We start from the raw sequence: 23,587 nt of genomic DNA, 5'->3' as shown, positions 1-23,587 counted from the left end.
TTTTTTAATGTGGCTTCATATGGGAGGGTGTCCTTGTGAATCTAACCTGCCATATTGTTCAATATTTTATTTTACTGCTCTATTCAGGCACTATTATAATATAGACCCAATGATTGAAGGTTATATTAGAAATATATCTATCACATATTATAGTATCTATATTTGAATAGCAGAAAAGACAACTTCCCTTCATTGTTCTATCTTGGCTCTTTTTAGACACCTATTATTTCATATGTTTTATAATCTATTGTCAAAATAAAAAATATTTGTAGGGTCTTGATAGGCAATGTATGTACATATACTACGTATATAATGGAGAGAGAGAATCTGTGTTTAAAATTTGGTTATTTATAATATTTAATCTTACTATCCTACATTTCTGGTTAATATTTTCCTTAAGTTTTTTTCATAATTAAAAGATTTTTTTTCTGTTATAGTTTCTATTTAATTATCTTGGGATTGCTAGTTATTTTCAAAAACATATTGTTTTTGATATCCACTTTGTACAAATGGCTTAATAGTTTTAAGGATTTTTTGGTCATTGCATGCAAGACTGCCAAAAACAAGCAATAAAGTAATAAGTGCCTCAATTAATGGCTTATTTTCAAAATATCAATAGTACAAGGATCATTTCTACTTTTCAGCCTGGGCAGCCCTGGAGGAGAAAATGCCAATTGCTCTTCTTTTTCCTTAATGTTTATAAAATAAAATTACAGTGGTTCCTGAAGCAAACAAGCAAAAAAAGTTGAAATGAATTTTTTCTAGGAATTCAACACTTCTATTTAGAATCTACATGTTTTATGCTTCATTAAACATAGCTCTATTACTAATCATTTTCACCAAGAACATACACAGCTATCCCTTTCTAGGGTGGATCTCCAAATTAACAAAAATCCACCCCAGCCTCTACACTTGCCCACCCCTCCCCGCTGCATGACAGTTTCACCTCAACAAACAAAAGTACTGCAGAACGCTGAGAGGCATGCCACATTTCTGAAATGACATCAACTTAGAATCCTTCAAAGTTCAGAAACTATTTTTTTTCTTTTTTCATCAAGTATGTCACCACCACATATCCATCCTCTTGCGTCTTGTACATTTTAGTAGTTAGATCTCAGCAAAATATTCTTTGGATGGCATCACCGACTCAATGGACATGAGTGAGTAAACTCTGGAAGTTGGCAATGGACAGGGAGGCCTGGCGTGCTGCAGTCCATGGGGTCACAGAGTCGGACGCGACTGAACTGAACTGAAAATATTCCTCGAATGTTTACTGGGAGGCACTGAGGATGGAGTCAGGAGTCCTAGGATTAACTCTGTGTTGTGTGCTGTGCTTAGTCGCTCAGTCGTTTCCGACTCTTTGAGAGCCCATGGACTGTAGTCTGTCAGGCACCTCTGTCCACGAGAATTCTCCAGGCAAGAATACTGGAGTGGGTTACCATGCCCTCCTCCAGGAGATCTTCCCAACCCAGGGATAGAACCCAAGTCTCCCGTATTGCAGGCGGATTCTTTACCATCTCAGCCACCAGGGAAACCCAAAAGTACTGCAGTGGGTAGGCTATCCCTTCTTCAGGGGATCTTCCCCACCCAGGAGTCGAACTGGGGTCTCCTTCATTCACCCAGGAGTCGAACTGGGGTCTCCTTCATTACAGGCGGTTTCTTCACCAGCGGAGCTACCAGGGAAGCCCAGGATTAACTCTAAAACCTATAAATAGAATAAAATAAGATAAATTACTCACATGTGTGAACACGTGAGCACTACGCATTTTTCTCTTAAAAGATTTTCTGTTTAACCTCAAGAACCTAATTTTGGCTCCCCAAACACTGATTTCCCTCAACAGTCATTCAGAAAACAAGACTTAGAGTCAAAGCATATATGTAGAAATAACTTTTTTGCTAGAGGATTATAATTGCAATATAAGACAGGAGATCCCAAAGGAACCCGAGACACTGCCTTGCCCTGATTTGGACGAAAGACCCAGGCTATTAGTGAAAAACGTTTCCTGCATCCCTCGGGTGTGTGTAGCTGGAGCGGTCTCCCAGCAAGTAAGCGCAGACACCACTGCGGTCAACCAGCATTTGCAGTCACCAGCGCAGTATCGTGAATGGTTTCGCCTACCCGCGGGCCGGCGCTCCCTAGTAAACTGACTGCCTCCAGCCCTCCGAACCAACCCCCGGTTTCCTGGGTTACTGGCCTCTGCGCTCCTCCCAAGTTCTCCTCAGAGAGACGGCGATCTTACGTTCTCGGCGCGTGACGCAGCACGCTTTGGTATAAATACGTGCGGCCGGCAGCCGCTTTCTCTCTCATCGCGCGGCAAGCCTTCAAGATGGCGCCGGTGAGTGTTCGTGTTGTTGCCGGGAGTGAGCTGATTTTCGCCTGTTGTAGATGAGTTTTGTAGCTGGCGAGTTGAGATCGTCTAATTTTAGGCAGAGGAAGGATAAAAATGGGAACTTCGGTTAGGAACACAAGCAGAACGTTAAGATTGTGAGGTTTTTTTTTTCTTAACTGTTGTCGACTGCCATGCGGTCTTGTGGAGTTCGAGGTAGGCCCGAATTGGCTTACGATGGTTGGTCGTGGCAGCGCAGGGAACGAAGAGGAGGCAGGACGGTGAACGGGGTTAGTGGGACAGCCTTTGGGCCATTACTTTTTTTTAATCTCGCGCCTGATAACGCCGATGATACCGTTTGTTTCCACTAGGAAGAGACGGTGGGTAATGCGGCAGGTCTAATGGCTTTGCCAGGCGAAGTGAGAGAGCTGAGGCACTCAATTTCCCGGGATAGCCGCGGTTGCAGAAGTTTCAGAGAACTTAAAAGTTAGGGAAGAGGTTTCTTCATTATCTCACGATAAAAGTTTTTAAAATGGTGAAAGCCAGAACTCTTAGGCGAATGTAGAAGTGGCGTTTTTCAAAGTTTTTACTTACTAAATAAGGGAACCAGTACCTAAAGCCATCCAAAGAGCATTTGAAATGTTAGGGTAAAACTGCATTTCTAAACCTAATTGATACTCAGAGGTATAAATTGCCCAGTCAAGTCCAGCTCCTAGTATTCTTTTCTACCAGTTTTAGTTAAGTCGCTCAGTCGTGTCCGATCCTTTACGACCCTATGGACTGCAGCACGCCAGGCTTTTCTGTCATCACTAACTCCAGGAGCTTTCTCAGACAAATGTCCTTCGAGTCGGTGATGCCATCCAACCATTTCATCCTCTGTTGTTCCCTTCTCCTGTCTTCAGCCTTTTCCCAGCATCAGGGTCTTTTCCAGTGAGTCAGTTCTTCTCATCAGGTGGCCAGAGTAATGGAGCTTCAGTATGAATATTCAGGACTGATTTCCTTTAGGATTGTTTGGTTAGATCTTGCAGTCCAAGAGACTCTAAAGAATTTTCTCCAGCACCACAGTTAAAAAGCATCAATTCTTAAGCGCTTGCTTGCTTTATGGTCCAACTCTCACATCTGTATATGACTACTGGAAAAACCATAGATTGTTTCAAAGTTTGGATAAAAATTTTTGACACAAATCGTTTTTCAAAAAAGCAGAACAGATTAAAGGAATATCCCATTCTGGCTTGGAGCTGAGCTTCGGCTAAGTGGTAGGCTACCTGATTCCCCACCTGCAGAGGGGGTGGCAGTAGTAAAGACATACCTGGTAATTTGAAATTGAACATGTGCAGTCTGGAAAATAATAAAAGCCCACAGAACTTAGTCTTGATAATTTGAGGGGGGTGGAAATGGACCTAATTAGAAGTTCTGATCAAGCTCTGGGTAACTTGTTGAAAGGAGGTTGATTCTCTTAATTTTTTCCATTTGAAAAATCGGATTCTTGGGAATCTTCTGGTGAAGGAAACCATAGGTCACCATGTACTTTGAGATTTCTTGAATTTTGCAGTTGTGAAACACTTACATGATGAACAAGGGAAATTTCCAGTGGATTTCATGAAACTTGGTTTTTAACCAAGTTAGTGAGTGTACTTCCCTACTCATAGCCAGGTTAGAAAAACTTAGGGTGTAGAATTTTGCACCGTTTCATACATATATAGCCTCATTGTGCATCTCTGCACTGATAACAGGGTTTTGATTTTATATGTGAATAAATTGTTGTAGAGAGCCATACTTATATTAACTTTTCTGTAGAAGAAAGACAAGAAGCCTAAGAAGTCAACCTGGAAGTTTAATTTGGATCTTACTCATCCAGTAGAAGATGGAATTTTTGATTCGGGAAATTTTGTAAGTATCAGTCTGCTCAGCTTGGTTTTATCATTTTAGTAGAATTTCTAATAATGAATTATATAATCTTGGATTTTAACCTAATCTCTGTTCCTAGGGTACCTTCCCTAGTGAATATCTAGGGTTTTCTTCCCTAGTGTGGCATTTTTTCTGTTTTAAAATAGGAACAGTTTCTGCGGGAGAAGGTTAAAGTGAATGGAAAAACTGGAAATCTTGGGAATGTCGTTCACATTGAACGCTTCAAGAATAAAATCATAGTCGTTTCTGAGAAACAGTTCTCTAAAAGGTTGGTATGTGTTTTCCATCGTGTTTTGTTTAAACAGTGTTGGGTGTTGTAATATTAGAACGTGTTTGGAGAAACATGTCTGTTGTGTAGTACGGGAGTAGTGTCCTAGCTTCTAATAGAAGCAGCCAATCAAAGGTAAATTTCTCTAATGTTCATCCTGTGGCCAGTTTTCATTTATTAAAATTTTCTTGACCGATAGTAAATATTAATACTTCATAATGACAGCACTGTTTGTTACTGCATAGCCTAGCAGTGAACTAAACACACTAGGTAGCCACTACCAAGGAACTTAAATTTAAGCATAGAAGAGAGATAATGAAATGCAGTAATATAAGTAGTTGGTAAGAGCTGTACATAAGTGCATAAAGAAAGTTGATGTTTAAAGTGGTCAGGGAAAGCTTCATGTAAATGAAATACAGTAGTAAGCCAAAGACTTAGGAGCCTGTGGTGGTAGTACATATTAGCTGTGGTTGTGAATTAATCACTAGGGATTTGGAGTTGAAGTATCTGTCCCCGAAGTTCTTATGGACATGCAGATAACTGTAATAAATGCAATATTGTAATTGCTGCATTGAAGGTAGAGATTGGGATAGCGGGAGTTTGCAGAGAACCTGAGAGTAAGCTTAGTGTTGCCAGTGGAATGAGATTCCTAACGGGGGAGCAACATTGACAGAGGGCAGGGAGGCTTTAGAGGAATGTGTAGGAGTTCAGAACTGTAAAATGTAAAGGGAGAGTGATTGGAATAATGAAATCAGGCCACGCTGAAAGCTTTTTTTATAAGGACTGCGCCATATGCAGGTTTTAAGACTGGATAATCTTGAGCTTGTGAGTAAGATTCAGCCCTGTTGACAGATTGCCTCTTGTTGATCCAAGATGGGATTGAAATTAGGGAGATTGGTGGTGAAGAGAATGTTGATATTGGCATGTAACATTTGAAGAATGAGATCATATTGTTTAATTTAAAAATCTAATGTCGAAGTAAGACTGAAGAGGAAGCTACTATTACTGCTATCCTTCATATTAGTCTCCATATAAAGATTATTGCGAGGGTGGGGGAGAATAAGGGTTTTGTTGTAGGGCATAAATTGATACTAATTGGAGTTGAGAATGCTACCTTATATCCCTAGCAGCCTTGCTCAATATTTAGTACAAATGAAATAATTAGAGGGAACTAGGAACACAGAAGATGGATATGACAGTGCATCTTATATAGGCCTTTATGTAGTATTATATGTAATGAAATTTATTTTTATTTTAAAGGTATTTGAAGTACCTTACCAAGAAATACCTTAAAAAAAACAATCTTCGTGATTGGCTTCGTGTGGTTGCATCTGACAAGGAGACTTACGAGCTTCGTTACTTCCAGATTAGTCAAGATGAAGATGAATCTGAGTCTGAGGACTAGATGATGCCATCCTTCACAGGGCTTTGCTTGCTAATAAAACTTATTAAGCATACAAAAGAAACATCTTGAAATGGACCTTTAGCTTATCAGTGAATAAAAAACCTTACTTTGTATGTTAAACATTGATCTTTATTTAAGTGTATGCTGTTTATATAGTGCTGGCTTTCCATTAAGACTTTTTTATATTTTTATTGGAGTGTAGTTGATTTACAGTGTTGTGTTAGTTTCAGGTATATAGCAAAGTGAACGAGTTATACATAGACATCCACTGTTTCTTTTGTCATATAGACCATTACAGAGTACTGAGTAGAGTTCCCTGTGCTATACAGTTTCTTAGTTATATGCTAAGTTACTTCAGTTGTGTCTAACGATCTGCAAACCCACGGACTGTAGCCCGCCAGTCTCCTCTGTCCATGGGATTCTCCAGGCAAGAACACTGGAGTGGGTTGCCATTTCCTACTCTTACCTGTTTTATGTATAGTAGTGTGTACATGCCAGTGTCAATCTCCCAATGTATCCTTCTCCCCTGTATCCTCTGGTAATCATAAGTTTGCTGCATCTGACTTCCATTTTGTAAATAAGCCTTTGTCCACCTCCCCCCCACCCCAAGTACTTTGTATAAACAATATTTAAATAGCTTATAGCTGGTGGAATTTCAGGATTTATCTAGTGTACTGGTTTTACAGATGCCTCAAGTTAAAAGTATATAGCAAAAACACAATTGGGTGTAACTATATAATAAAATCTATAGATTTGATCAACAGTCTGTCTTTGTACAATGTGTAAATGAATCCTGATTGCCTACAACAGTTCTTAAACGTAAGTGCTCAGTATTGAATCACTCCTGCCTTTTGCTTCAGGGGAACACTTCCCTAATTAGCGTAAAGGGTCTGAGTTGAGCATGGTACTATAAACCAGATTGCCTGTTGATCATGATCCAGGTGCCTTGTGGGCACTAGAAACAAAACCTTTGAAGGATTTGAATCTGAACTCGTACCCACTAAATCTGCTTGTATGTTCTTTGAATAATTAGAATTCCCTCAACTAGTTGGAATCTCTCAACCTCCATACTAATCATTCAGAAAATGTTGTTCTTCTCTTGCTTGAACCTGTGGACAGACCCTTTCTCCCAAATAAAGCAACCGTTGAGAGCTCTTTAAGCAGTCAGTTCAGTCGCTCAGTCATGTCCCCATGAATTGCAGCACGCTAGGCCTACCTGTCCACCAACCCCCGGAGTTCACCCAAACTCATGTCCATCAATTCGGTGATGCCATCCAGCCATCTTATCCTCTGTTGTCCCCTTCTGCCCTCAGTCCCAGTATCAGAGTCTTAACACTGAGTCAATTCTTCTCATGAGGTGGCCAAAGTATTGGACCTTTAGCTTTAGCATCAGTCCTTCCAAAGAACACCTGGGACTGATCTCCTTTAGAATGGACTGGTTGGGTCTCCTTGCAGTCCAAGGGACTCTCAAGAGTCTTCTCCAACACCACAATTCAAAAGCATCAATTCTTCGGCGCTCAGCTTTCTTCACAGTCCAACTCTCACATCCATACATGACCACTGGAAAAACCATAGCCTTGACTAAACAGACCTTTGTTGGCAAAGTAATGTCTCTGCTTTTGAATATGCTATGTAGGTTGGTCATAACTTTCCTTCCAAGGAGTAAGCGTCTTTTAATTTCATGGTCGCAGTCATCATCCGCAGTGATTTTGGAGCCCAAGAAAATAAAGTCTGACACTGTTTCCCCATCTATTCCCCATGAAGTGATGGGACCAGATGCCATGATCCTAGTTTTCTGAATGTTGAGCTTTAAGCCAACTTTTCCACTCTCACTTTCATCAAGAGGCTCTTTAGTTCCTCTTCACTTTCTTTAAGCAGAATGGTTAACAATCTCCAAATTGTAGATGAGAATTAATGCAAGGGAGGTACTAGAGCCGTATCTTCTACTGGCCCCAGGATGGTGGTAGTACCTCAGGTACTTAGGTGGGCCATGAATCCTAATGCCAGTAGAACAGTGTTGCCAGATTTTGACTATTCCAACAATATAGATGTGTGTGTAATTGGTTTGGGGAGTGTTAAATGTTTTCATTCTATTAAGAGCTTTAAGTACTCACCAAAGTTAACACAGCCACTCCTCCCTTAACTCTGCCCCATTTGAATTGTTCATGTTTTCCATCAACATCCTACTGTGTGCTTGCTTTGTTGGGCATGGTGGATGCATTGAAGTAAAAACAGCCTGCTTTCTGGTATTGTGAGGGAAACTGACCACATGGTGAGGAAAATTGCATTAAAGTATAACAAAGGGAGAAGGCAGTGGCACCCCACTCCAGTACTCCTACCTGGAAAATCCCATGGATGGAGGAGCCTGGAGGGCTGCAGTCCATGGGATCGCTGAGGGTTGGACACGACTGAGCGACTTCACTTTCACTTTTCACTTTCATGCATTGGAGAAGGAAATGGCAACCCACTCCAGTGTTCTTGCCTGGAGAATCCCAGGGACGGGGGAGCCTGGTGGGCTGCCGTCTATGGGGTCACACAGAGTCGGACACGACTGAAGCGACTTAGCAGCAGCATAACAAAGGGGTTTTAAAAGAGTTTAATGTGGTCAAGGGAAGGAAGTGAGGAAGTGTTTGAGCTAACTTAAAACAGGCAAAGTCAACTCTGGATAAAGAGAAAAGGGTGTTTCAGGCAGAGGGAACAGCATAGGTAAAATTCTCAGGACATTGGGGGTCTGGTTGGCATACCATTCATCTGGAATAGAATGATTGGTCATGAGAAGAATCTGGAAAGTTAAGTAGAAGCCAGCCCATGTAGGACAGAAGTTGATGCCTCCTTTTAATCGAGAGCTATGGGAAAGTGCTGAATTTTAAGTAGTGGATAATGAGAATCCGATGAGGTAAGCATTTTGAAAAAGATCAGTGGCTGCTTTATGAAGATTGGTTGTCAGTGGAGGTCATATTGGATGCTTCCCAGGTAGCTCAGCTGGTAAAAGAATCTGCCTGCAATGTAGGTGACCCCAGTTGGATTCCTGGGCTGGGAAGATCCCCTGGAGAAGGGAGAGGCTACCCACTCTGGTATTCTTGGGCTTCCCTGGTGGCCCAGACGGTAAAGAATCCACCTGCATTGCTGGTGACCTGGGTTGGGAAGATCCTTTGGAGGAGGGCATGGCAACCCACTCCAGTATTCTTGCCTAGAGAATCCCCAGGGACAGAAGAGCCTGTTGGGCTACAGTCCATGGGATTGCAAAGAGTCAGATAACGACTGAACAACTAAGCACATATTGGGTGCAAGGATACAGGAGGCTTATGGCTAGATCCTTGATGGTAGAGAAGAGTGAGGTGTTGGAGATGGGCAAGTAGATGATTTAGGGATTTTTCAGAGGATAAAATTTTGAGGACTTGGTGATGGACATTGGTGGAATGGGAGAAATGTCAAGGGTGACACACAGTGGGCTTAGATGGTGGCGTTTGCTGAGTTTGGTTACAGTGGAAGAAGTAGGTTTAGGCCATGCTGAATTTGAGGTCCAAAATGTGTCAAGTATGGACTTGAATATAGTACAGGTTTTGAGCTCAAAGGATCTAGGTGAAGATAACCTGCTTGTCTTCTGCACATGGGCAGTAAAGAAAACAGTGGACATGGGTGAAATTGCCTATGGAGAGCGCAGGGTGAGGATAAAGTATTGCAAACACCAACTGCTTCCTTATTTCTCTCCTAATCTTTCAGAAACAATTAATTTAACTTTTGATCCTGTGTGCTGGAGCTTGGATATTTTGCCAAGTAAGATACATATGCCTTTAAGGAGTTGGCAAGTTAGTTGAGATAAGCACATTCATTTAACATTTTTTTGAGAAAAGCTGCATGCTAGAATTGCTGATAGTAGTGCTCCCTCAGTCCTGTCCGACTCTTTGTGACCCCATGGACAGTAGCCCATCAGGCTCCTCTGTCCATGGGATTCTCCAGGCAAGAATACTGGAGTGGGTTGCCATTTCCTCCCCGTGGAATCTTCTGACCCAAGGACTGAACCATACTGAAGTACAAAATAGACATTTGTTTTTTGAAGCTTATACTCCAGTGGAGGAAGATAGTAACATGTATGATTGTTGTTTTCATTGTTGTTTAGTCCCTAAGTCATGTCCAACTCTACTGTGACCCCATGGACTATAACCTGCCAGGCTCCCCTGTCCATGGGACTTCCCAGGCAAGAATACTGGAGATGATAGCCTTTTCCTCCTCCAGGGAATCTTCCTGACCCAGGGATCCAGCCCACGTCTCCAGCATTGCAGGCAGATTCTTTACCACTAGTGCCACCTGGGAAGCCCCAGGATGTTTGGTACGTAGTGGTAAATTTTATGAAGAAAAATCAGAGATAAGAAATGTAGGGAGGATGGCTTGTTGAATTTGTCAATAAGGTCAGGAAAGGGTTAACTGAGAAAAGCTTAAGTGAGGAAAGACCTAAAGGAGCTAGGGTCCAACCAGATACCTGAGGGGAAACATCCAGGCACAGAGAGTAACAGAACAAAGGCTCTGAAACAGGAGTGCCTCTGGTATTAATACAGGCAGAGAGCAACAGGGAGGCCTCTGAGCTGAGCTGTGTGTGGTGGAGAGTAGTGCTTAGTCACTCAGTTGTGTCCAACTCTTTGCAACCCCATGGACTTTAGCCCGTCTGGCTCCTCTGTCAATGGGATTCTTCAGGCAAGAATATTGGAGTGGGTTGCCATGCCATCGTTCAGGGGATCTTCCCAACCCAGGGATTGAACCCAGGTCTCTCGTATTGCAGGAGGATTCTTTACCAGCTGAGCCACCAAGGAAGCCCCTGGTGGAGAGTAGGATGAGGTGAAATTAGAAACGAAGTGGTATATGTGTTGGAATGGGGGTGGTGGGCAGGAATATAGATGAGAGTGTGTTAATTCCATTATGGCAAGGTGGCTTAAATGGTAAAGCATTTGCCTGCAATTCAAGAGACCCAGCTTCAATACCTGGGCTGGGTCAGGAAGATTCCCTGGAAGACGGAATAGCTACCCATTCCAGTATTCTTACCTGGAGAATCCCACGGACTGAGGAGCTTGGCGGGCTACACTCCATGGGGTCACAGAGTCGGACGTGACTGAGCAACTAACACTTTCATTATACCATTATCATATCTATAATAAATTAACAATATTTTCTTTTATTATTCAGTGTCCAGTCAGTGTTTAAGTTTCCACAGATAACTTTTCACCTGAGCAAGTCAGGGTTATAATATGATCCATGTGTTGCTATTAATTGATTTCTTTAAAATCTCCTTTAGAGTTTTCTCTCTGTCTCTGCCTCTCTCCCTCTTGCCCTGCCAATTTATTTGTTGATCTAACTAGATTGTTTGTCCTATAGAATTTCCCACAATCTGGATTTTCATGATTCCTCACCCCCCAGCCTCAGTACAATCATGGCATCCGGTCCCATCATTTCATGGGAAATAGATGGGGAGACAGTGGAAACAGTGGAAACAGTGTCAGACTTTATTTTTCTGGGCTCCAAAATCACTGCAGATGGTGACTGCAGCCATGAAATTAAAAGACGCTTACTCCTTGGAAGGAAAGTTATGACCAACTTACATAGCATATTCAAAAGCAGAGACATTACTTTGCCAACAAAGGTTCGTCTAGTCAAGGCTCTGGTTTTTCCTGTGGTCATGTATGGATGTGAGAGTTGGACTGTGAAGAAGGCTGAGTGCCGAAGAATTGATGCTTTTGAACTGTGGTGTTGGAGAAGACTCTTGAGAGTCCCTTGAACTGCAAGGAGATCCAACCAGTCCATTCTAAAGGAGATCAGCCCTGGGATTTCTTTGGAAGGAATGATGCTAAAGCTGAAACTCCAATACTGAGGCCACCTCATGCGAAGAGTTGACTCATTTGAAAAGACTCTGATGCTGGGAGGGATTGGGCGCAGGAGGAGAAGGGGACGACAGAGGATGAGATGGCTGGATGGCATCACTGACTCGATGGACGTGAGTCTGAGTGAACTCTGGGAGTTGGTGATGGACAGGGAGGCCTGGCGTGCTGCGATTCATGGGGTCGCAAAGAGTTGGACATGACTGAGCGACTGATCTGATCTGAGCCTCAGTACTATCATCTAACATAGTCCTCTGGCCACTGTGTTAGAGGTGCTCTTTGCTACTGCTTTGGTCATTATTTCTAGACCTTTTCAGTGAACAGAGCAAGAAAATACACTTTTCTTTTTCAAGAAAAAATACTTTAATGAGTTAACACTGATTAAATAATACAAATCTAACACAAATTCAGGATAACAAGATTTTCGTAACCTCATCTATTGTATAACCATGTTTCCTTTTTCCAGGCTGAAAATGTCAATGTCACCAACACCAGTACTCATTCGCTTTACCTTACGGTCCACACATAATAGTCTCAAAAAAGCAATAGCAATACTACTGCCTATAACACGACGACTCTGCATTTAGGGCTGTTTCACAGTTATTTGTGTCCTCATGATATATCCACTATGAATGAACAAAGCCCTGTGTTTTAAAGTCAATGGAGATGATTCATTGCTGTATGGCTAGGACACAGACTTGATCCATGGGTTCATTTGTTTCATTTTACTTTTGATTTTAAAAGTTTGCTTAAAATCTTTTTATGTTTTATATTTCTGTATTTACAAGGCTTCAAAGTCCAAAACAAAGTATGTTTAAAGAACTCTAACTTCTGTATTAGTCCCCTTTATTCTGTTTACTCCTTTCCCCTGCAGATAGCCATTTAAAAATGCTATTATGATCAGGTGTTGTTGTTTAGTCTCTCAGTTGTGTCCAGCTCCTTGTGACCTATGGACTGTAGGCTCCCCGCCAGGCCCCACTGTCCATGGGATTTCCTAGGCAAGAATACTGCTGTGGGTTGCCATTTTCTTTTCCAGGGGATCTTCCCAACCCAAGTTCGAACCTCCGTCTCCTGCATTGCTGGTAGATGCTTTACTGCTATGCCATCAGTTCAGTTCAGTCGCTGTCGAGTCCGACTCTTTGCAATCCCATGAATCCCAGCCCACCAGGCCTCCCTGTCCATCACCAACTCCCAGAGTTCACTCAAACTCACATCCATTGAGTCAGTGATGCCATCCAGCCATCTCATCCTCTGTCGTCGCCTTCTCCTCCTGCCCCTAATCCCTTCCAGCATCAGAATCTTTTCCAATGAGTCAACTCTTCGCATGAGGTAGCCAAAGTATTGGACTTTCAGCTTCAGCATCAGTCCTTCCGAAGAACACCTAGGATTGATCTTTAGAATGGACTGGTTGGATCTCCTTGCAGTCCAAGGGACTCTCAAGAGTCTTCTCCAACACCACAGTTCAAAAGCATCAATTCTTCGGCGCTCAGCTTCCCTCACAGTCCAATTCTCACATCCATACATGACCACAGGAAAAACCACAGCCTTGACTAGACGGACCTTTGTTGGCAAAGTAATGTCTCTGCTTTTGAATATGTCATCTAGGTTGATCATAATTTTCCTTCCAAGGAGTAAGCGTCTTTTCATTTCATGGCTGCAGTCACCATCTGCAGTGATTTTGGAGCCTCCTAAAAATAAAGTCTGACACTGTTCATTGTTTCCCCATCTATTTCCCATGAAGTGATGGGACCAGATGCCATGATCTTCGTTTTCTGAATGTTGAGCTTTAAGCCAACTTTTTCACTCTCCACTTTCACTTTCGTCAAAAGGCTTTTTAGTTCCTCTTCACTTTCTGCCATAAGGGTGGTGTCATCTGCATATCTGAGGTTATTGATATTTCTCTCGGCAATCTTGATTCCAGCTTGTGCTTCTTCCAGACCAGCATTTCTCATGATGTACTCTGCATAGAAGTTAAATAAGCAGGGTGACAATATACAGCCTTGATGTACTCCTTTTCCTATTTGGAACCAGTCTGTTGTTCCATGTCCAGTTCTAACTGTTGCTTCCTGACCTGCATATAGGTTTCTCAAGAGGCAGATCAGGTGGTCTGGTATTCCCATCTCTTTCAGAATTTTCCACAGTATATTGTGATCCACACAGTCAAAGCCTTTGGCATAGTCAATAAAGCAGAAATAAATATTTTTCTGGAACTGTCTTGCTTTTTCCATGTTCCAGCAGATGTTGGCAATTTGATCTCTTGTTCTTCTGCCTTTTCTAACACCAGCTTTAACATCTGGAAGTTCACAGTTCACGTATTGCTGAAGCCTGGCTTGGAGAATTTTGAGCATTACTTTACTAGCCTGTGAGATGAGTGCAATTGTGTGGTAGTTTGAGCATTCTTTGGCATTGCCTTTCTTTGGGGTTGGAATGAAAACTGACCTTTTCCAGTCCTGTGGCCACTGCTGAGTTTTCCAAATTTGCTGGCATATTGAGTGCAGCACTTTCACAGCATCATCTTCCAGGATTTGAAATAGCTCAACTGGAATTCCATCACCTCCACTAGCTTTGTTTGTAGTGATGCTTTCTAAGGCCCACTTGACTTCACATTCCAGGATGTCTGGCTCTAGGTCAGTGATCACACCATCAGGATTATCTTGGTCGTGAAGATCTTTTTTGTACAGTTCTTCTATGTATTCTTGCCACCTCTTCTTAATATCTTCTGCTTCTGTTAGGTCCCTACCATTTCTGTCCTTTATTGAGCCCATCTTTGCATGAAATGTCCCCTTGGTATCTCTAATTTTCTTGAAGAGATCTCATCTTTCCCATTCTGTTGTTTTTCTCTATTTCTTTACATTGATCGCTGAAGAAGGCTTTCTTATCTCTTCTTGCTAGTCTTTGGAACTCTGCATTCAGATGTTTATATCTTTCCTTTTCTCCTTTGCTTTTCGCTTCTCTTCTTTTCACAGCTATTTGTAAGGCCTCCCCAGACAGCCATTTTGCTTTTTTTCATTTCTTTTCCATGGGGATAGTCTTGATCCCTGTCTCCCATACAATGTCACGAACCTCCATCCATAGTTTATCAGGCACTCACTCTATCAGATCTAGTCCCTTAAATCTATTTCTCACTTCCACTGTATAATCATAAGGAATTTTATTTAGGTCATACCTGAATGGTCTAGAGGTTTTCCCTACTTTCTTCAATTTCAGTCTGAATTTGGCAATAAGGAGTTCATGATCTGAGCCACAGTCAGCTCCCGGTCTTGTTTTTGTTGACTTCCTACTTTTGCATTCCAGTCCCCTGTAATGAAAAGGACATCTTTTTTGGGTGTTAATTCTAAAAGGTCTTGGAGGTCTTCATAGAACCGTTCAACTTCAGCTTCTTCAGCATTACTGTTTGGGGCATAGACTTGGATTACTGTGATATTGAATGGTTTGCCTTGGAAACGAACAGAGATCATTCTGTCGTTTTTGAGATTGCATCCAAGTACTGCATTTCGGAGTCCTTTGTTGACCATGATGGCTATTCCATTTCTTCTGAGGGATTCCTGCCCGCAGTAGTAGATGTAATGGTCATCTGAGTTAAATTCACCCATTCCAGTCCTTTTTAGTTCGCTGATTCCTAGAATGTCTACATTCACTCTTGCCATCTCTTGTTTGACCACTTCCAATTTGCCTTGATTCATGGACCTGACATTCCAGGTTCCTATGCAATATTGCTCTTTACAGCATCGGACCTTGCTTCTATCACCAGTCACATCCACAACTGGGTATTGTTTTTGCTTTGGCTCCATGCCTTCATTCTTTCTGGAGTTATTTCTCCACTGATCTCCAGTACCATCTTGGGCACCTACTGACCTGGGTAGTTCCTCTTTCAGTGTCCTATCATCTTGCCTTTTCATGCTGTTCATGGGGTTCTCAAGGCAAGAATACTGAAGTGGTTTGCCATTCCCTTCTCTCAGACCTCTCCACCATGACCCACCCATCTTGGGTGGCCCCACGTGACATGGCTCAGTTTCATTGAGTTAGACAAGGCTGTGGTCCATGTGATTAGATTGACTAGTTTTCTGTGATTATGGTTTGTGTGTCTGCCCTCTGATGCCTCTTGCAACACCTACCGTCTTACTTGGGTTTCTCTTACCTTGGACTTGGGGTATCTCTTCATGGCTGCTCCAGCAAAGCGCAGCCGCTGCTCCTTACCTTGTACGAGGGGTATCTCCTCACAGCTGCCCCTCCTGACCTTGAACGTGGAGTAGCTCCTCTTGGCCCTCCTGCGCCCACGCAGCCACAGGGAAGCCCATTATGGTTTATCCATCCATTTAAATGTAATATGAACCATTTGTTAAATGATACCTTAATGTACTCACTTTTCTCCATGTTACTTATTTTTCCTTAATAGTTCATGGAGTCATCATTCCCATATGTGTCCACACTTCATTCAACCAGTTCCTACTGATGGACATTGGAGTTGTTTCCAAGCCTTTACTACTATAAATAGCACTGTGATTAAAAACCTCATGCATGTGCCTTTTCTTATTTTTGCCATTAAATCTTTGGACTGTATTCCCAGAAGTGAGACTCCTAGGTCAAAAGATATATGAATGTATAATTTCACTATATATTGCCAGACTTTCCTCCATGAGGGTTCTACTTTTTTACCTTTCTAGTAGCCTTCCACGGAGAAGGCAGTGGCACCCCACTCCAGTACTCTTGCCTTGAAAATCCCATGGATGGAAGAGCCTGGTAGGCTGCAGTCCATGGGGTCGATAGGAGTCGGACATGACTGAGCGACTTCACTTTCACATTTCAGTTTTATGCATTGGAGAAGGAAATGGCAACCCAACCCAGTGTTCTTGCCTGGAGAATCTCAGGGATGGGGGAGCCTGGTGGGCTGCCGTCTATGGGGTCACACAGAGTCAGACACAACTGAAGCGACTTAGCTGCAGCAGCAGCAGCAGCCTTCCCACTGTTGTAGTCACGCGTTCTGGGAAACAAACTTACTCAGAAGGACAATACAGATAGTAGAGTGCAGTTTATTACACAGAGGAGCCCAATGCAGTCTCCTCTTAGCCAAGGAATCCGACTGGTTTTTGTGAAAACCTTATATACCCTAAGTGTACGTGCACAAACCCACCTCCCCAAATTCCCTGAAACTAGTCTGAACAAAGGAAAAAGAAAGATACAATCAAAGTTAACCCGTGATTCAAATGCCTTAAGCCTAGGTAGTTAACAGTGGACATTTATCAATAGGCCTGTGGTCATACCCCAATAAGCATATAGAATGTATGATTCTATTCAGTTACACAGATAATTAGGGTATTCTTTTAGGTGGTGGAGAGTCCAGGTACAAGCCCTGGGGCTCTTCCTTCTGGGGGCCTGGTTTTCCAGTTGGTATCTCGTTTCCATAGATACTGGGCATATGGCTCAAAGTCCACAGTCCAGCCCAAGATGGAGTCCTGCTTTCAAGATAGAGCCTGTTGTTTCCTCCTTCACCACCAGCAATGTACGTAAATGTCCATTTGCCCACAGTATCACCAACAGCTTTTATTGTCCCACTTGGGTATTTTTGCTGATAGATGAGACATTGTTTTCAGGATCATTTAATTTGTATTTCTCCCATGAGTGAGATTGAGTGTCACTTAATAAGTTAAGGACTATTTACACATCTTTTTCTGTGGGCCACTTGTTTATGTCTCTAAGATGTATAAGGGATTCTTGGTCTTTTTATTCTTTATTTTTAGAAGCTCCCTCTAAATTAAGGCTATTAAGCTCTTGTCTATGATACAAGTTGTAATTTTTCTTTTCAATTTAAATATGTCTTTATGGTGTTTTTTGTTTTGTCTTGTTGAAGTATTATTTTGATGCAATTAAATCTTAATCTTTTTCTCATTGTTTCAGAATTTTTGAGTCAGGGTTAAAAATGTTTTCCCTATTTCTAGGATATAGGAGAATTCATTGATGCTTGTATGGTTTCATTTTTAAAATTTAGGTCTCTATTCTATTTAGAATTTATCCTGGTTTGCAAATTTGAGAAGTAAATATAATTTTACCTTTTGTTTTCCCATGTGGCTATCCACTTATACAATTTTCCCTCATTAAAAAGTGCTAAAAAAAAGTTTTGATTAGCATTAATTTTTCTACTTTTCTGGAATTCCTTGTTTGTGGTTATGCTGAAGTGATTGGAGAGTCTACAGGTATAGCTTAAGTGTGTGTCTCTTTTACAAGTTGGATGATTTAAATGCTAGAAAAAGTTAAAGTTAAGTGGCTCAATCGTGTCTGACTCTGTGACCCTGTGGACTGTAGCCTAGCAGGCTCCTCTTTCCATGGGATTCTCCAGGCAAGAATACTGGAGTGGGTTGCCATTTTCTTCTGCAGGGGATCTTCCTGACCCAGGGATTGAACCCAGGTCTCCCACCTTTTCTCCTGCAAATGCTAGAAAGGTCACCTTTAAATAACATGTTGCATTTTATAAAAGAACTTGTCTTCTCTTTTGGTCCTTAAGCAGCCCCATGTGGTAGAATGTTGTCTTCCCCATTTGGCATATGAGCACATTGGGTCTTAGACCCCTGGCTTTCTCAGGATCACACCACGTTTCTGCCTCTCTGTCCTCTCTCAATGTTCCTCCTGCTCTTGGGCTGTGCCACTTCTTCACCACACAAAGCCATGGTCAGGCTGAGATGCAGTGGAGAAACACAAATCCTGCCTCTGCTTGCACACACGGTGTGTCTCCTTGGACACACCTGTTTCCTCATATGTATGCAAATAAGTGGTTGGAAATAGGTTGGTGTTTGTCAGGCTTCAGTAATGCCTACCTCCTTTTGACAAAGATACATGATGCTTCCCTGTCCTGGTTCTGGTTGCCCTCATGATATAATTGACCCACACCTATCCCCACCAACTGAAGTTTTTGGGTGCTTTCCATTCCAAAACTCAACAAAGTAAGGTCCTTCTTTAACTTTTCCAAATATAAACTTACAATGTTGAGTACCGTTTTTAAGACACACAAGCTGCTTGAGATAGTCCCCTCTCCTCCCATGATGAAGCACTCTCTAAAGCTTTTTCCTGCCTTAGAATTCTATGATCCAAAGACCCAGACTAGGAATCAAGGACCTACCATCTCAGTTTTGATTAATTGGATATGTTTTCTCCCAAGGGAGGAAAGAAGTGACATAGACTGCTCTTTCCCTATCTCTGAGGTGGAATGGTGTGAATTACACAGATCCCATATATGTCACAATTGCCAGGTCATTGATTTCTGTTCTTCCAGGTCCTATCTTGAGAGCTGTACTATACAATTTGAGTAGTAAACATAATTTTACCTTTCTTTTTCCCATGTGGGAAATACTAACAATAACACTGCTAATGTGGGAAATACTAATAATACTAATAACACTACTCTCAGGAATACAGTGTTCTCTATACTCAAGGAGCCCACAGTTCCAGTTGGGGGAAGTGACTTTACAATTTCAAGTAAGTGTGGTTAGTGCCACAGTAGAGATATCACAAGATGCTTTGGAAGCATCTATACCATAATGAAGGGGGAAAGGAGTCCAGGAAAGCTACTGGAAAAGATGGCTGACTCTGAGCTATCTTTAAGGGAGAGTGGGAATTAATGGGGCAAGGAAGAAAGAAAAAGGGATTGTAGGCAGAGGAAGGATGGTGATGGTGGTTACCACTCATGGAGGGACTTCTCTTTTAGCCTTTTTCACACCCAACGTTTCATCTCCACAGCCATTCTTCACATTAGCTATTATTTCCCTTTTACCAGTCAGAAAATCAAGGGCTTAGAGTGCTGAACTGTCTACCTGTGGTTACACAGCTCATAAACTCCAGGTCTATCTGACTTCAGTGATCATTCCCTGTAAAGGCCTTAGTATAAAAATATTTCTAAACTTCTCTCTCTCTGACAGGCAGTTCTTTCTCACAGTGATACACATTCAGCTGACTCCATTCAGCTTTTTAGGAGAACCAAAATTTTGTTCTGTTTACTGCTTGAGATCCACAAACAGCTTTAGCAGTTGTCTGGTGCCTATCTCTGTTGTAATAAAGTCAATTATGGGAGCTGGCCCACTACTTTCTAGAAACAGCTTGGAAGATTCTGTATTTCATCACTCCTATACTTTTCATATAGGCATGAAATAAACTTTTACAATGAGACCTTTTCTGTTGCTTTTCAGCTGAGATCCACAAAACTGAGAACAAAATTGAAGGTGGCAAATTTTCCCACTTCCCAAGTGAGGTGTTTATAGTCTCTGTAGACCTTGCAAAGAGGTGCTCAGGTTCCAGTTTTGTAACCTTAGTTCACTATCTACACACCAGGACTATAAACACACCTAGACTCCTGAGTGTTTGACTCAACCTTGAGAAACCAAGGCTCGCAGTAGTGGCCAGAGCAGTTTGTCAGCAGCAGAGCAATGGGAGATGGATGTCCACAGATGCAAGGATGAACAAATGTTTCTTTGGACCAAATGTGATCCATGAAGAAGGACCAGGCCTGGGTTAAATATTTGTCCACTTAAGAGGATTTCCTGGGAGAGAGATAAGACCCCAAACAAAAAGAAATTGTGTAGAATGAACTACCAAGTACTCAGAGGCTACAAGAGGAAAGTGAAAGTTCTAAGAAGGGGCACTGCCCATGTCATAAATGTAAATAAAGATTCTCAGTGATAAATCTTTGAGAAATGCAGATACGTGTTGTCTACTGAAATAGAAACATACAAGATAAAAGTTGTGAATTTAGTTTCATTCATGGACCTTACTGAGGACTATAGTCCAGGAGACAGCCTCTTAGATAGCTTTGAGGAACTGCTCTGAAGAGGTAAGGGAGGAACCATGAAATGTATGAGGCGTTTTGCTGGGAAAAAAAATGTAGTCCAATGTCAGAAGATTACTTACTGCTATTCAAAAAGAACAGACATCTCTAGTTAATGATTTTAGTGCTTTTCTGTGTATGGGAAGATGCAAGAATCTGGGCTTACTGCAATTATTCCTTAGATATGAATCTTCACTATCTAGTTTCAGTATAAAAAAAGCACAGAATATTTCCTGTTTTTCTCTATCCTGAATTCCCCTGAGAGTGACTGCAGTGGCTAATGGCTTGCCCATTGTAGAACTGGAATGGTGGATCACTCTTTGCTTAGAGTATCCTTTAAGATGAAGAATAAGGGTCAAATTTTCTTCTTGTCCAGAGAGCCATGCCACCAAACCATTGCTCTTACATCAGACTTTTCAGTCTGTTTCTCTGCCAACCCCTCCATTTCCAGCTCAACCCAGAAAGAGCCAGAGGCAACTACGAAGTTGGAGGAGGGGCACACTTGAAATTTCCTGGCACACAAACTAATACCACCACCTTTTCTTTTTGGTTAAACTACACTATAGGCATTCTGACACCGACAGAATTTTTAATTTGCTTATTTTCCTCCCTCACTAGACTTCAAGGCCAAATTTACCTCTGCGTGCCTTTCTATATAAACCAATCCATATAACTTCAAATGAATTCCAAGCCAGATCATTAATAGGATCTTTCATTCATAAATATGGAAAGATCAACCAAAGATGACTCAAAATGAATAAAACATCTAAGAAAAAGCAACTGGTTTGAACAAATCAAAACAACTGGCCCAGATATAGACATGCAAGGAACTGATGAAGGTTTCCCTCACCCTAAGGAAGCTTGGATCTTCATAATAAAAAGGCTGACTGAAAGCCAGGCAGAATGAAAGGAAAAGCTCATACTTAGACACATCCTGAAGAAATTTCAGAACTCCAAAGTATAAAGGGAAAATCCTAAAAGCTTCCACAGGGAATACAAAACAGTTTACCTACAAAAAAAAAAATAATTTTGAAAGGGACTTTTTCAGTGTATTATTAGATTTAGCAGCAGGAACATCTGGGTTTTAGTCCTAAGCTGTGTCCTTCATTGGCTGTGAGAATTCTTTCCTATTCCTGGACGTTCTGTCCTCTGTGAATGAAAAGACAATACCAGATGACTTCTGGGATATTTTTCAGCTCTGACTTGCTGCCAATTCCTGTTGCTCAGCTGCAAAGCCAGCCTCACCACTGGAGCCTCCTCCCAGTGAACCCCACCAGACCATTCCGCTCAGTGACTGCAGTCTACACAGCTGTTTTTCCTTTTCTTTTTTCTTTTTTAACTGCCTTTCCTTTAAATGGCCATGTGCATTTGCTTTCTGGACACCTGCTGATTCATCAACTCAGCCTTAACTTCTGAGAACAGGAATTGTGTTTTTAAATATTTGGTGGTGGCTTAGTCGCTAAGTCGGAGAAGGCAATGGCACCCCACTCCAGTACTCTTGCCTGGAAAATTCATGGACAGAGGAGCCTGGTAGGCTGAAGTCCATGGGGTCGCTAAGAGTCACACAGGGCTGAGCGACTTCACTTTCATTTTTCTCTTTCATGCATTGGAGAAGGAAATGGCAACCCACTGCAGCGTTCTTGCCTGGAGAATCCCAGGGATGGCGGAGCCTGGTGGGCTGCCGTCTATGGGGTCGCACAGAGCCGGACACGACTGAAGTGACTTAGCATAGCATTAGCATAGCATTAGTCGCTAAGTAACCCTATAGACTCCTCCATCCTTGGGATTTCCCAGGCAAAAATACTGGAGTGGGTTGCCATTCCCTTCTCCAGGGGGTCTTCCTGACCCAGGGATCGAACTGGCATCTCCTGCATTGCAGGTGATCTCCTGAATTGCAGGCAGATTCTTTACCACTGAGCCACCAGGGAAGCGTTTTCAAGTATAATACTCTATAAATAGAAAACATAATAAATGTCTGTGGGATCCCCCTATCAGCAAACTTGTATAAAGATCTGCAGTGGGTCTTGCTCCATACAAAATCATGGAATTCTGAGAAGACCAGTTAGGTTTTTTCTTCCAGTGTTTATCAGAATGTGTAAAACAGGACTCTAGTTCCATGTGAATATAATAGGTAGTACAACAACAATCACAACAACAAAACCCGAAGGAAATGCACAGTTAAGCAAAATTGAACATTTCCTCACTTTAGGATTTTTCAGGTCTTTATCTGTAAATCTCCATATGTTGATTTACAAAGTATACAGCATTTCCCAAACGTACTGCATCATAGAGCCCTTTTATTTACCCACTCAAGAAACACATTGATTCCTAGGTCTGTCTACTGGCTTACAAAAAATTCAGTGAATAAAGACATATAAAACAACACCAGGAGGATTTAACTAGCTATACGCAGAATGTGAGAAATTCTACAAGATAAATGACCTGTTTCTTCAACAACAAAGAAGTAGCATTAACCAAAGGGGATAGGACTTTTACAGAATAAAAAGATTTAAGAGAAAAATTAACCAAATATAATATGTGGACCTTTTTGGATCACGATTCAAACCAATCAAATGTAAACAGACATTTTTGAGATAAGCAAAAAAAAAAAAAATGAACATGAAGTGGGTATTAAAATTTTTAAGCATTAAACATTTCTAATTCTAATTATTGTTAATTTTACTGGATGTGATAATGGCATTATGGTTATGTTTTTAAGTTTCTTATTATTTTATCAATGGTATTATGATATGTGTTGAGAGAGACAATCTAAACGAAGAGGTAAGCTGAAGCAGGCTCAAATGATTAGATATTGAGTTTATTTGGAAATAGCAGGGGAATTGCAGCCTAGGACACACCAGGCTACACGTGAATCCATTGAGGGTTTGAGGCAGGTGGTATTCTTGGGCAAAAGGTGCAAAGAAAGGGGGTTCAGCCAGAGTCCAGGCAGCAAGTTCATTGAAAATGGGGAAGTATTCGTGGTGGATGTTCATTGGTCAGGAG

General features: G+C 41.7%; 1 protein-coding gene across 4 annotated transcripts in view; it reads left to right on the top strand.

The window, feature by feature from the left end:
• Positions 1–2,301: 2,301 nt before the first annotated feature.
• The window catches only part of RPL22L1 (ribosomal protein L22 like 1), a 36,311-nt gene continuing 15,025 nt past the window's right edge, over positions 2,302–23,587 (top strand). The window contains exons 1-4 of one of the 4 annotated variants that reach the window (XM_086394099.1): positions 2,302–2,336; positions 4,125–4,217; positions 4,382–4,507; positions 5,764–6,671. In XM_086394099.1, coding sequence (XP_086250225.1) covers positions 2,328–2,336; positions 4,125–4,217; positions 4,382–4,507; positions 5,764–5,796 — 261 coding nt within the window. In that variant the 5' untranslated portion in view covers positions 2,302–2,327 and the 3' untranslated portion in view covers positions 5,797–6,671. Of the gene's footprint in view, positions 2,337–4,124; positions 4,218–4,314; positions 4,508–5,763; positions 6,672–23,587 lie in introns of those variants that run through there. The other 3 variants (XM_086394092.1, XR_015161434.1, XM_086394094.1) reach the window with 3 other exon arrangements.

This window comes from Bos grunniens, chromosome 1, assembly GCF_055505025.1.
Source record: "Bos grunniens cultivar Pamir isolate PY7600 chromosome 1, Bosgru_T2T1.0, whole genome shotgun sequence".
NCBI classification, from domain to species: Eukaryota; Metazoa; Chordata; class Mammalia; order Artiodactyla; family Bovidae; genus Bos; species Bos grunniens.
Note: the sequence above shows the minus strand (reverse complement) of the source record. Positions and strands in the feature narration are given on the sequence as shown.